Genomic DNA, 14,885 nt, shown 5'->3' on the forward strand with positions numbered 1-14,885 from the left:
TGAGGGAAAGTAATGTTGTGGGGATTTTTTTCTGTTTCTTGAAAAAAAGATGTTTTAAACGTCAGTCAAGATTACGATTCTTTAAATCGTTCAGCATAACTGGTTTAGAAATCCTTGATAGTTAATCTTGTAAGGTGTTACCATCCTCCTTGGAAGTCATTGGAGTTCATTCACATTTAGGAGCCCTGAGCATTTTTGTTGCATACCTCACTTGTGTATTTTTCAGGTTTTGGGATGCAGACTTAATTTATGAATCCATGTATCTCTTATAATGAACATATAGCACAATTTTTCATAACACAGCACCTGTATAGTAATTGAGCATTCTACAGTTGGTTAAAAAAAGTTGCAAGGTAAAATGTGTTATTGAAATTTAGAATGTTTGTGTCAGTTGTGCTAAACATTTGGCTTAAAAATGGGGCCAGCTTTGTACACCTGATTCAATTACTGATGCTGGAGTAAAGCATACGCATAGATGTTTAAATCTTGCATTCATCTGTTAACAATATTTGTAGTAATGCCTGCAAAGTTCAGTTTTAAAAAGTTTCAGCCTTGTAGATGTATATAATGAGAAAACAAGACAACAAACCTCATATCAAAAATGTAGCTTAAATTGGAGGTTAAATATTCAAGTGTCTCTGGTTCCCCTACAATACTACAAGCAAGCAAGCAAACCAGTTAACATAAATTCAAATACAGCATACCATGTTAACACAGTTGCAAACAATACCCCTTAGCTCAGAATTTGTTGTGACAGAGTGCTGTCACTACAGTTGAGTGTGCGCTCTGACTGCCATACCAACGAGCCTGGCTCTTTGGCGTTGCGGTAAAGTTGCTGGTTTGGTGTCCCGTAGACCCGGGTTTGAGGCCGGGTGGGTGACTGCTCTCGCCCTTCGCTACATATGGTGTTAGAGTGGGATGGCTTGCCGCAAGGCCATCGGAGACGTGCCCAGTGTGTGAGCCATATGAGGGACCCCCAGGTTAGGTTTACCCTGGTGTGAGGGACTGCAGAGATGGGTGAAGCATCAGTGAGTGGGGCACCCTGGGATGGGAGAAGTATGGCATGAGAATGCACGAGGTACGTCTCTGTGTGTGAAGCGCATGGGCGTGCTTCCAGAAGGGGAGGGCAGTGTGACAGAGTGCTGTCACTACGGTTGAGTATGCGCTCTGACTGGCATACTAACAAGCTTGGCTCTTTGGCGTTGTAGTCAAGCTGCAGGTTTGGCACCCTGTAGACCCGGGTTCGAGGCCAGGTGGGGTGACTGCTCTCGCTCTTCGTGATTTGCCTAAATACTAGGAAGGGGATTTGTGATGCTCCTAGACACTAGCTGCAAAGACATAGCCTACCCAAGTATAAAACATAAACCAAAATGAATCATTACACAAGCATTTCAAACAAAAGCAACAGCAGCTGCACTCTTGGTGTATGTGGGAACCATGGTTGGGAAGAACTATTATATATCTGAGAGCTGATGGTCATAATTCAAAAATTCATTAATTAATCTAAAAATAAAAATATGAATCCAGTTTTTTCACATTTATATATCACATACTGCTTATTACTGTGTATTACTATTTGGGATTATTTTTGAACATCTATTTTTTGTTTTCATTTGAATTGTGCAGAATTATCACTTCTTTACTGACAGTGAGCTTGTGAGCTTGGAATTTTACACGAGAGCAGGCTATAAGTGCTGCATAGTTTTAGGATTTTAAGCCTTTTTAGCCTAGCTTTAGAGGCACCTAGTAAACCCATTAAGTAGGTTGCCTGGCAGTTATTTAGATCCCTGAGAAAAAAGTTTACCCATGTTAACATGGATAACCATGCAAAACTACCTTTTTATGTTGAATTTACAAACGAAAATCTGTGTAATTAGATGAATTTTTGGAAAACAATTAAGTCTACGAATTTAAACTAGAATTGATTCACAAACTCATTGCCCAACCACTGAAATTGTCCTTAAATTCATAAGAAGTGAAAATTAGTCAAAATGTTAAACCTAGTCCTGAATATTTTGTATGATGCTCTAAGCAGGCCCAGGATTATGAATTTCATTTTAATGAAATCATGAAGTCTGATGTCACGAAAGGCACTTATTATACTTATTATATTAATAAGTACAAAGAAAACTGCCTTAGAATTCAATCCATATTTACTGAAAACTGTTGGAAATATTGTTGCTACCCCTCTTGCACATATATTTAAAGTATCATTATTGAGTAGTACAATTCTAAAGATTTACTATTTACTATAATTATATATATCTTATTAAATAAGCTATAATTTACTATTCTGTCCCAGCTGGATAACTATCATCCTAAATCAAAACTGTCTGTGCTTGCTAAAATGGAAAACATTTCCAACTTTTTGGGAAAACTTGACAAACTTACAGCGTGTAAGTAGTAAGCTTTTATTTACAATAATATCCTATCTGAATATCAGTGACATGTACAAGACAGTAAATTTATTTTATTAAATTAATTAATTATTTTAATTATTTAAGTACCTTTGTAAATCTTTTGAAAATAGTAAAAAGCAGGCAAAATGCAAATGTGTGGTCTCTTATTTTATTAAGATTTTATTATGATTTGTAATTTCTGACATATCATCAGTATTTTTAATGTTTTTGCTTTCTCCCCAGGATGTATCCCACTGTAGCTGAATGTTTGGCACATGAGTGGTTTCAGGTAAAGTGTGGTCTCAGGCATGTGTGACACTGGGAGCAGTGGAGTGAGAGTAGAAGGCTGTTTTCACTTTTTGTCTGGGCTGCTGTTGGTCCTTTTAGCAGGCACCCTCAGCTTAGCAGGCTTCAGGACCTATGACAGCAGAAACCTCACAGATAGGCATTAGGGCACCTGAGGTTGCTTGCTTTTCAGCTCAGACGTGGCTTGTTGCCTTTCTTAAAGCTAGTACAACGGTGCTCGTAGGCATCTGTTGAATGGTTGGTGTTGAACTGTGAGCAAGTGTTTCTGTTAGAAATTTCTGTTTTTGTTTGTTTTCTTAACTCCAGAATAATAAAATGCTTATGGCCAAACACCTTCCACAGAGCTTGTGTTCTTGTCCATTCATGGCCTGGCAGGGTGGCCACCCCTGTCACCCTGCCACAGCGTAGCACTGAGAGAATAAAGATGTAGACATGTACTTCAGAGGGGCAACAAGCATATCCTGCCATTTGCTGATCTAATATTGACATGGAATATCTTGTTTATTTCTCTAGTGCCGATACCAAGATGAGGAGTCTGTTGAAATCAATGTAAAGAATCTAAAATTCTTTCTTTCAAGGAGAAAATTGCAGGTATAACTATACTTCCATGAATTGTAATTCCTGAAATTATGTTTAATTTTCCCTCTCAGGTCCATGACTTGTAAATATCATAGAAATCAGAGGAATGTAACCCTATTTCAGGAGTGATACAATTTTTTAGATTTTTTATGTCATTGTATAATACACTATCTAATTGAATTTGAATTTGAATTGAATTTATTATCCCTCTATCCCTACAGCACTTTCTTTCTTGCCATGGCTCGGTGATAGTATTGCAAGCTATTGCAGAGCTGCTGGAGGCATCACCTCAGGAAATCTCCTTAGCTGTCCCCCAAGACCACAGCAGCGCCTCACCAAATAGTGGCTCCTCCTCTGTGTATAATGATGCTTGGAATCAGGCCCAGCAGCACAGAATCAAAGCTGGAGCAGATGCTATGAAGAATCACAAGGCAGTGATTAGTCCCAAAAAGAGTGATATGAGCAGCAAGCTCTCTGTCTGTAAATTGCAGTTACCAGAAATGACTGACCTTCGTCATGTTTCCCCAGCACAATCAAGAGAGCAGATGACTTTGGAAATGTGGGACAACTCCACATCTCTGTTCCTCTCTGAGGCAGGAGGTTCTACTGGGGAAGAGGATTGCAGTTCCAGAGGGAGCCTCAACAGTGCCTTCTACAGCTTCCCCCAAGAGCTCTCCTTTATGTTTCTCATGTTGAATGAGAAGGAGAATTCTAAAGCGTATGAGGAGGGTCATAACTATCACAGGTCTAGTCTGTCTAGCACACTGAAGGAGCCCATTCTTGAGTACGTGGAGGATAGTGCAGGTACAGAAATGAGCAGAAGCCAGATATGCAGTTCCAAATTCATGGCCGAATCTTGCTCCTTTGACACTGGGACTGGAAGACTAGGAAGTCATAGGTCCAAGATGAAAAAGCAACAACAACAATGGAGGAGCAGACACTTAGATGAACATATGAAGATACCTCCAAACTCATCTGAGTTAAGAGATGAAGGGACTGATGCTTTCACCATCAATGAAGTTTTCATTGACAACGATGAGAAAAAAGGTTTTGATGTAGGTTTCAGCTTCCCTGAAGGACCAGCAGAGTCAGTTATGGATGAAGGGAAACTTGTTGTTGGCAATACTGTCAAGACTGAGATGACTCAAACTGTGTCACACAAAGAAGTACAAAATGCATTAGTAGAGTACCTACCTGCAGTGCTTAATGTGATGATACCTTGTACGCTTGCTCCAGAGATGTCTGCCGAACAATACAATTCCACTTCAGGTACAAGGCATGATGAAGATACATTTACAGTGAGCGGCACACAGTTGGTCAAAAATGAGCCAGTGCAGCTAAAGTCGTTATTTACAGGTTCAAAAAAAAAGAAATCTGAGACACTCCTAAGCATGGATATCTCCATAAAGTTGTCAGAGACATTGCAAGAGATTATTTCATTTGATCAAGATAAAGTACTAAGTAGCACACTTCCCAGTTCAAAATACCCTCTCATCAAGGCTGATGTAGTGGTAAAACATTTGGAAAAAAATGATGGGGTGGCAGAGTCAGCTGAAGAGGAAACCCCTTGCCACCAGGAAGATGAAGAATGTCTTACCACATCCCAGTTTTCCATGGGAGAATCTTTTATACTTGACCTGGGTTCAGAGGAGGCCAAAGCTGGAACCGAGCAGCCTGAGGTAGTCTGTTTTAGCTATGCTAAAAGTAGTCTGACTGACTCTGAAGATGAATGCCTTGAAAATTCCCTTCTGGAGAGCTCCTCAGGGAAAACATCAGTCTACTCCATCCTGCAGGGCTCAGAAGAGGTGGAGGCTGAGCAGGATCCTGAGATGGATCCCCTTCTTGAGGAAGTGCAGATGTCTGAGTATGAGGAACTAGCAGGGGCAGACAAATCTGAAAAAATCCCACAGAAAAACAATAATGTCACAGTAAATTCTGCAACACTGAAAGTACTTCGAGGACACGGCATTAAAGTTAGGGATGTTTTCCAGCAGCATGATTCAAGCACAGCTCTTGAAGCCAGACCTCCCTTGGGTCAGTCTGGGACCTCTGCACTGAAACAATTTTCATGTAAGCAGTCATGGACAGGTCAGACATTGTCATCAACAGATAAGGGGAAGAGATTGACAGAAGGAACTTTTCACTCACTGCAGCAGCAACAAAAATCTCAAGACTTGTCCATCCCAAAGAAGTTAAAGGCATCTATCTCCCTCTTCTCCAAGGTGTTGGGTAGGTAGTCATGGGCACTAGAGAATATATAATTTGATTTTAATCTCTTGTTTGGAGATTGTCAGATATCAGTTATCAGGTTGTCTGAAGAATGTAATGATGTCTTTTTAGTTGTCATCAGAACAGTTTCCTGTGAGATAAATATTTAATCAGTTCGATGGAGTTAACTGTGGCTAAAAGTAAATGTCTGTGTGCTACTCTAGGTGCTTCTGTTTTTCATGGAAATGCAGGTGGGCCCACCCCCAAGAATAAACCAGAGCCAGACACTGGAGTAGCAAGCTCACAACAGAAAACATCTGGCCTCTTCTCTTTCACATTTCCTGGCTTGAGGAAAACAAAAGATGAAGGATGTCAACTGAATACAGGTGAAAATAATCTGAGTAACAATGCATGATAATTTTTTTTTTATTTATTCTTCTTATCTCACATAATGCTTTATATCTCCTTTCAGTTCTTTTTATATTTATTCATATATCCTTTCAATGTGCTGCTTTATGTAAATGTCTTTGCCAGAAAGAGTTTGCTACCCACTGTATGTCATAAACATAATTAAGAACTGCCAACTAATTCTGCCAGCTAATTATTCTTTTATGTTTTTTTTTTCTGCAAAAAACATCATTAATGAAGCTACATTCTAATGTAAATGACATGCCTTGTCAATTTCCCTACATGAAGTTTAATACCTATTACAACCAGCTCCGAGCAAACACAAAGCAGATTCTTCACCAAATAATAGTTGGGACAGTGCTTTTTAAACATTGATAACATATTCCACTTCTAATTTCCATGAACAGTTTCCAGACCATTTAGAAGTAATTACTGTTACTATTAATATTACTACAGTGGACTCTGCTTATGTCACACCCATCTAGAATGATTTGCAAAAAAGGACTTTTATTTAATTGAGAAATATCATTTGAATGTCACCATACAAATTGTTGGTACTGTTGCTGTAGTGCTGGTGAGCTACAATGCTGTAGCTCAGTCAATGTCTCTAAATTATAACATAAGATCATATTTTGACTCACAAAAATTTGATCATCTCCATGATAATTGGCACTGTGGTGCTTTGTCTGTTTGCATTTGTTATATCTCCTTAGTTCCTTGTACAGTCTTACACAGTGTAGGCGTTTCTCAATTGTTGCGTTTCTGCCATTGGTCTGAAGACTGTTGTAAGACTCAAGATCCAAAACGGTGTTTTTCATCTGCAGATAGACTTTCTTATTCCTGGCCTGTCAGCTGGCATCGAGGCAGTTAGCTAAACCACACAACTTTTTGGTGAAAATGTTTTATATGTTTAAGTGCTTTGTAATTTGTAATTTAATTATTTCTTATCTAAGAGATCATTAATTATCTTGAGGCCTATAATTGCACCATTTGTATTGCTGATATTGTGATTTCGCCAATTTAAATATGGACTGTGCAAAGCAGAACATCGCTGGTGCTATGTATGTTTACTGATGTTTTAGAGCCTGTCTTCTTGGAGGAACTTACAGACCAGGCTGTTTCATTCGGCCAGGAGGTTTCACTATGGTGTAGACTCACTGGACGCCCTTCCCCTGAGATACAGTGGTATAAAGGTGAGAAGCCAAATTGAATGTCAGAATCAAGTGTTAAGTCCATACTTTGTCCTTATTCCTGTGAATTAATCACTACTCAGATAACTTGTTTGAACTGCATATTATGTCTTCCATCAATATGTGGGGTGTGATATTTTTATTGTAGTGGCAGTGCAAATAGTTGTATTCATTCTGTGTCTGTGCTGTAGCTGTGCAGTATGTGGCATTGATCCTAGTGAGAGTAGTCACACAGCAGATTTTAACCTTTAACATTTCTAAACTTGTCAGCTTTCTAAACTGTGCTCAGTTCTACATACTTTATGTGTGCTCCCTTGAGGAATTTTGTTGGCTCTAACCTTGTAAAATGCAACTGAGGTGCAAATGAAGACATTATATTGATATATATGGGCTAATTGTCACTCTTTGCAAACACCATTTAAGTATTTCATGAGGTTCTTTATTGTCAAGCTGAAATAGAAGTTGTTTCAGAGCACAACACAAAGTGCTTTTCAAGCCGGGTAACCAAAAAACTACCACATGAAAGATACCGATGAAAGACTAGAATGAGTCTCGGCAGTTAAAGTTAAAATATGGAAACACTAAATATGTATCAAACATAATATGGTTTCACACCATGCTGTTCTTCCGTCCAAAGGTAGAAAGATGGATGGCAGAGGGGATGACATCGTATGTAGAAAGAGAGGTGCATAGAAAAAAATGCACACAGAGATATAAATCCCTACCAGCTATAATCTGCTTTCCATTTAAAAGGGACCTACTGGTTACATTAATTTGTGTAATTTGTCTGCTTTATACTGTGCTTATCTTGCTCAGGAGTGGGTTATATTCTGCAAGTGTTGTTTACTGTTGTTTACTGTTTCCCTAATTGTGTAAAGCAGCACTGGAATGTGGTTATGTATTAAACCATATGCAATCTTTATTGTGTTACATAGAAAGAGAAGTTCGATGTCGAACTAATTGTAAATCTAATCTAATCATTCAAAGGTTTTTTGCACTGCCTTCTAACTCTCCTCTCCCATCCCTAGAGGCCCGGAAACTGAAGATAAATGATCAAATCAGAATGGCAGTAACTGAGCAGGAGTTCCTGTCTCTCACCATCTTCTCTGTAAAACAGGAAGACCTTGGCAATTATCAGTGTGTAGCCATCAATGCTGTCGGTCAGGCCTCCACATCCTGTAACCTGATTTTGTCAGGTAAGTTGTCCCCTTTTAATCTCAATGTTTAAATTATTGATCACTGGTCTTTTCAAGGGGTTTTAGAAAGTAGGAAATCAGCTGGTTTCAGGACTTGTTGCAACAGCTCTTCGCAGATTTTGCAGTTCCTAAAACAAACTCACTTTATCTCTCTTCAGAAACCACAAGAATGTGTCCCGCATAGTTTCTAAAAGACAAAAGATCATTCACGTTAGTTATCTCAGTCTGAACACTAGGAAGGCCAGCCCTATCCTTCAATGTGACTTCTACAGAAGATCACATTGATCCATGCATTTTTAAAAACAATGAAAGAGAAAGTGTCAGCAAATATCATGCCGATATTTGAGATGATCTATCACAATTATAATTACTGTTGAACTGTACAGTGCTGATTCCAGCTAAAGGTATGACAGAGCTCATCAGTAGGAGTGTGCTGACTAGTTGGAAAATACGAGTATTGTAACATCTTTGGACAACTTTCCTCTCAAAGTTATTTTTGTTGATATTATCTTTATATTACACACAAGACAATCACATCCAACAATTCCCTCTGCCCCAACCGTTCCATTCTCTCCCTTTCATATCCATCAAAACCCCATCACTCCTTCCGTGCTGACCATAAAGTATTATTTTAGTAAATGAATAAATAAATTAATAAATAAAATTTGAGAATGTACTTGGCTAAACATTTTCCAAAATGTCAAAAAAACACAAATCAAAGATGTAAGGGGAAAAAAATGAACAGAATTGGTGTACATCCATGGGAAAAAAACATCAAAGCCACAGGGGTTCTAAAGAAATATAGGGGTACATTGCCTTATTCAGAAACTATAATTTTGGAGTTATGGAGATAGTGAACGAAAAGGACCCCAAATCTTATACAACCTTCTCTCTGAACCTGTCAAGAGTATTAGATCATCTCAAGTTAGGAAGGCATGACAGTATGTCATGAATCCACTGGGATTATGTGGGTGGGGCAGCCTCCTTCCATGTATTGCATGGAAGTATTGCATGATGTGCCAAAAGGGAGGTAAAAGCAAGGACTTCATGTTTATTGCAAATAACCATGACTCTTCAGGGGCAACCCCAAACAGTGCCACAAGGGGGTCTGATTCTATTCTGTGTTCTAAGACTTCAGAAAACTCTCAAAAACATTCCAGATTTGGAAATGCCCAAAACATAAGAATTAACAGGATATCTGCACATTTATACTCAGCATATAAGGGAGTTGTCCCATGGTATAGTTTAAACAGTTTAACCTTGGACATATGGGCTCGGTGTACTACTTTAAACTGAATAAGTGAGTGTCTTGCACATATTGAAGTTGAGTGGGCCTCCCATGTGTGACTTTAAAATTTAAAAATTAAGTCCCACACATCCTCTGACAGATGTGTGCCAAGATCCTGCTCCCAGGCTACCCTAAGTACAATTAAGGGGGAGAATGTTAAATTATGAACGGTGGAGACTTCATTTTTGACTAATGCATGCAGACAGAGGAAAGCATCCAATGGGTTGCCTGGCGGGAATAATGAAGAGTCCGATACCAGATGCTGAACATGATGCCTGACTTGTAAGAATCTAAAAAAAAAAATGACAGGCAGATCAAATTTTTTTTAAATTGTTCAAGTGAGGCAAAAGAACTATCTATAAATAGGTCTATCTATAAATAGGTCTTGGAAACATTTTAAACCTTTTCCACAGCAGCTCTGAAGGGCCATATCCTGCATTGATGGCATAAAAAGGAGATTAAGGACTATGGGACTCAAAAGAGAGGAGTTTTGGAGGTAGAATGTTTTCCTAAACTGAACCCACACCCTCAGCAATTGCTTCACAACTGGACAGTTGCTAGCCATGTTAGGGATGTCAGTGGGAGCTCCTGGGAGTGCTAGGACAGAGATCTGCTTTCAAGCATGCATTTCTATGGCAAGCCAGGATGGACAGTTAGGCAGCTGATGGTAATGCTACCAGTATAACATGCACTATATGTTGGCTGCCCAATAATAGACTTTGAAGTTGGGAAGAGCCATACCACAATTGTGCTGGGGAATGGGAAATGTTGAGAGGGGACCATTTGGTGAGACCTTGTTTAGACTGATCAAAAAGTTTAAAGCAACATGTAACAGAGACTATGAGATATGTGATGAGACTATGAGATATGTATCTTTCACCATCTTTAGTGATAAATAAATAAATAGTGATATAATCGCAGAGTATCATTATTAATCAGGAAGAGTACACTCTTGTGCAGGTTTACTTTAGAATCAGAGTCAGAAAAACTAGCAGCCACTGATCTTTGAACTAGCAGTCACTGATTTGGATGAGCTCACTGACTGTGACATCCTACATCAGTTTCTGTGAGGACATCTGCATCCCCAAAAGGACCCACATCAGATACAACAACAAACATCGATCCAAGGAGGAGGCCTACAGGAGTGAAGACAGGACCCTGTATAACCAGGCAAGGAACACACTGACAAAGGAAATCAGGGCAGCCAAAAGGGCTTACTCTGAACAACACAACAGTCATCTGTCTCATCTGAGACGGTGATGAGTCTGCATACAGTCAGGAGGTTGAACAACTGGCCCTCTGGTGCAGCCACAACAACTTAGAGCTGAACATGCTCAAGACATGATGGTGGACTAGACATATGCTATACTAGGCAGCACTGCCTTGGCTGTGGAGACCTTCAGGTTTCTGGGAACTGTAACCTCCAAAGACCTGAAGTGGGAGACCAACACTGTCTCCGTTGCAAAAAAGGCCCAGCAGAGGATGTTCTTGTATGTGTAAAAGCATAATTAGCCAATGAAGTCTGATTCTTATTCTGATTTATATCCAGAAAACTGACCAAAGCATTGAAGTATGGAGAGAGCTGGAGGCAATGGAGACTGGAAACATAAAGCAGCAGGTCATCTGCGTATAAAGACACCTTGTGCTCAGTGCCTCTCCTCACCATGCCGGTTACCTGCTGGCAGTTGCATAGAGTGATTGCCAATAGTTCAATGGCTAAAGAAATAAGTAATGGACTCAGAGGACAGCCCCACAATGTGCCACAATGCAAATTAAATGGTACTGATTATTGGTCACGACTTTTGAAGAAGGAGAGCTGTATAATAACTTAAAACATGAGATGAAAACCGGTCCAAATCCAAACATTTCTAAAGCAAAAATAAGAAGTCCCACTCCGCCCTCCCACTCTGCATCATAGAGATAACGCATTCTGGAATGGCCATGATGGTGAATACAGAATATTAAATAAGCAAAGAATATACAAGAATGAGTGAAGATTCCTAATAAACCCAGTGTAATCAGGGGAAACAACAGTGGGGAGGACATCCTCAAGTCTTGAAGCCAGCTCCTTAGCTAAAACTTTAACATCGCAATTTCCCAATAAAACAAATATATATATATATATATATATATATATATATATATATATATATATATATAACAAATAAAAAGGCCTGTAATAGGTGCAGTCCAAAGGATCGTTAGGTAATAAAGAGACACAGGCCTGGTTCAGTTTTTGTGGGAGAGCATCTTTCTCAAGAGATTCAGAAAAGACCTGCGCAGAGAATTTCTTGTAGAACTCTGATAGAAAGCCACCAGCTCCTGGGTATTTCTCTGACAAGAAGATATGGCTGCTCTTCTTGAGTAACTGGTGCTTCCAAGTGTGTTTTAAGGTCTAAGGACGTGGGTACTGTTAAACTATTGAAGAAGTCTTCCATGACATCCTGTTTGGAAACGGAATGTGATGTGTACAGTGTGGAATGAAAGTCTCTGAATGTATCATTAATTATGTTACGATCAGATCTGACCTCCATTTTATTCATATGCAGCCCTCTAATACTCTGTTTGGCTCAGATCCCATGTAGATGAGTAGTTAACAGTTTCCCTGCCTTCCCTCTATGTTCATAAAAGTTGCTCCTGGTCTTCCGAAAAAGATTCTAAGTTTCGTGGGGTGAGAGCAGGTCAAATTCCATTTTAAGTTTTAAACACTCTTTATACAGGTCTGGCGTGGGACAGCTGGCTTATTGCTTATGTAACTGCACAATCTCATTAGCAAGGAGCATTTGCTTCTCTTTTGAGCACTTTCTTTTATTAGCTGCATATGAAAAAATTGGGGCGGGGGGGGGCTCCCATGTGTTTGAGTCTGAAACATACACAGACTTGTTAGCACTTAAAAACAAGGGTATCTGTTATAAATTTATATAAATATAAATTTAACAAAGTCTTCATCTGCTGAAAGAGAAGACTTAAAGCGTCAGTTTCTCCTAGGAAAGATGAGTTAGGGAATGATAGGTCAAATGTTATAGGGGCATGATCAGATGTAACAATGCTTTGGTATGCACAAGAATGAACCTTTGGTATCAAACCTTTATCAAGAAAAAAATTAATTTGGGGAGTACGTGTGATGTAAATGTGAAAATTATCTTATCTATTGTCTGTGGGGTGCAAAAACTACCATGGATGTTAATGTCAGTGTTAATATTAATTATGTGTTGAAACACCTTGCTAATCCTTGGAGTAACTGCATTTTGTTTGTTTTGGACATGAGTCCTGCAACAGCAATCTTAGTGAGAATAATCATGGCCGTCTAGTTTTCAGCATTTGTCATGAATCAAACAGAACCACTCCTTAGAGTCTCATATTTAATAAATAAATAATAACAAATAAATAACAAATAAATCCTAACTGTGATTTTCTATTTTTGATGGTGTGTGCATTATTTTTACAGGCCAAGAGAAGGAAAATCAATAGAAAACAGTGGTTTAGTTGGGCATGTTTAGAATCTCCACAGGCACAGGACAGAATCTTCAAGGGAGTTGGCGGGAATGGTCAGAAATGGTGTGGGTGAGGGTGGGAGTGGGATTGCCAAAATAGTCCTGCACAGTATAGATAATGCCTACCTTAACATGGTGAAGTGAAATTTGGTGGAAACCAGGATAGTACAGGAAAACCCTGACACCTATATTGGCAGACAGACTTGCCTTATTGCCTTCCTTACAGGAAGGGGAGTTTAGTAGCTTGATTGGATGTATATGATCTGACTGTGGAAGTCCAGCAAGAGAAAAAGACAGCAATCCAATCCAGTCCTGTGATTTTTGTGTTTTCACACAAAAAAATGTTTTTTTTGTGTGTGTTTCTGAACAGTGTTTTCATTTGGATTTCTGTGGATTTCAACTACCACTGACCATATGCGTTTTACATTCTATTTTTGGCGTTTAGCAGCTGCTCTAATCCAGAGTGGCTTACATACACCATATGGCCAAAAATATGTGGACACCTGACCATCACACCTATATGAGCTTATTGGACATCCTATTCCAAAACCATGGGCATTAATATGGTGTTGCCCCCCCCCACCCCACCTCCCTTTGCAGCTATAACAGACTCCACTCTTCTGGGAAGGCTTTCCACAAGATTTTGGAGTGTGTCTGTTGGAATTTGTGCCCATAGTGATGTTGGGCTTGTGTGCAGCTGCTCGGCCATGGAAACTCATTTCATGAAGCTTCTGACGCACAGTTCTTGTGCTGATGTTGCAGCCAGAGACAGTTTGGAACTCTGTAGTGAGTGATTCAACAGAGGATAGGCAGATTTATGTGTTACGCACTTCAGCACTCGGTGGCCCTGCTCTGTAGGTTTGCATGTTCTACCGCTTCGTGGCTGAGCTGTTGTTGCTTCTAGACGCTTCCACTTGACAATAATAGCACTTACAGTTGACCAGGGCAGAAATTTTGCAAACTGACTTGCAGCACAGATGGCATCCTATGACAGTGCCACGTTTAAAGTCACTGAGCTCTCCAATACGACCCATTCTACTTCCACGGTTTGTCTATTGAGATTGCATGGCTATGTGCTTGATTTTATGCACCTAACAATCTTTGTGGCTGAAACACCTGAACTCAATAATTAGGGGGGGTGTCCACATACTTTTGGCCATATAGTGTCGGTTGGAGTTTTAGAGCGTTACCCATTTATACAGCGGAATATTTACTGAGGCAATTCTGGATTGAGTACCTTGCCCAAAGGTACAACAGCAGTGCCCTAGCAGGGAATCAACCCAGCTACCATTCGGTTACTAGTCCTAGTCCTAGTGCTTAACCACTATGCTACACTGCTGCCCCTATTCTGTAAGTTTCCTGTGCTGAAAAGCTATTTTGCATCTCCAGACTCTTAACACTCCAATTTCCAATTCCAGACTGATGGATTTAAAAATCCCTTCATGGATGTTTATTTACTCTTCTTTCAGTCAGTTTGGCCTTCCTTTACAGAATTGAATGTATTTTTTTCCAATATGGAGACCCATGAATCTATGTGATGTACTGCCAGATTACAGAAGAGCAGTAACATCATGAATACAGATTGAGTCAGAATCAGAACTGTCCACAACTCTCTCAAAGTAGTGACGTGAGAGAAATAGATGTGAATAAGTTCAACAGTGCTTCCATTTCTTTTTACCCAGACAGTGATCATGTGTCTAAAGAACATATTCTCACTGGATGATGATCTATTGTTGCTTGTTCAATTCATTGAACTTTCTTTGTCATGCCTTGTATGACTTTGACAGTGTGTAATTTGTGCTACAAAAATTCAATTG

General features: G+C 39.5%; 1 protein-coding gene across 1 annotated transcript in view; it reads left to right on the forward strand.

The window, feature by feature from the left end:
* Positions 1-918: 918 nt before the first annotated feature.
* The window catches only part of LOC118773709 (obscurin-like), a 37,056-nt gene continuing 23,089 nt past the window's right edge, over positions 919-14,885 (forward strand). The window contains exons 1-6 of the mRNA XM_036522756.1: positions 919-956; positions 2,643-2,688; positions 3,219-3,296; positions 3,506-4,339; positions 4,862-5,513; positions 8,119-8,286. Of these exons, the coding sequence (XP_036378649.1) occupies positions 919-956; positions 2,643-2,688; positions 3,219-3,296; positions 3,506-4,339; positions 4,862-5,513; positions 8,119-8,286 (1,816 nt within the window). The remainder of the gene's footprint in view (positions 957-2,642; positions 2,689-3,218; positions 3,297-3,505; positions 4,340-4,861; positions 5,514-8,118; positions 8,287-14,885) is intronic.

The sequence above is a fragment of the Megalops cyprinoides genome, chromosome 2 (genome assembly GCF_013368585.1).
Source record: "Megalops cyprinoides isolate fMegCyp1 chromosome 2, fMegCyp1.pri, whole genome shotgun sequence".
Taxonomy (NCBI): Eukaryota; Metazoa; Chordata; class Actinopteri; order Elopiformes; family Megalopidae; genus Megalops; species Megalops cyprinoides.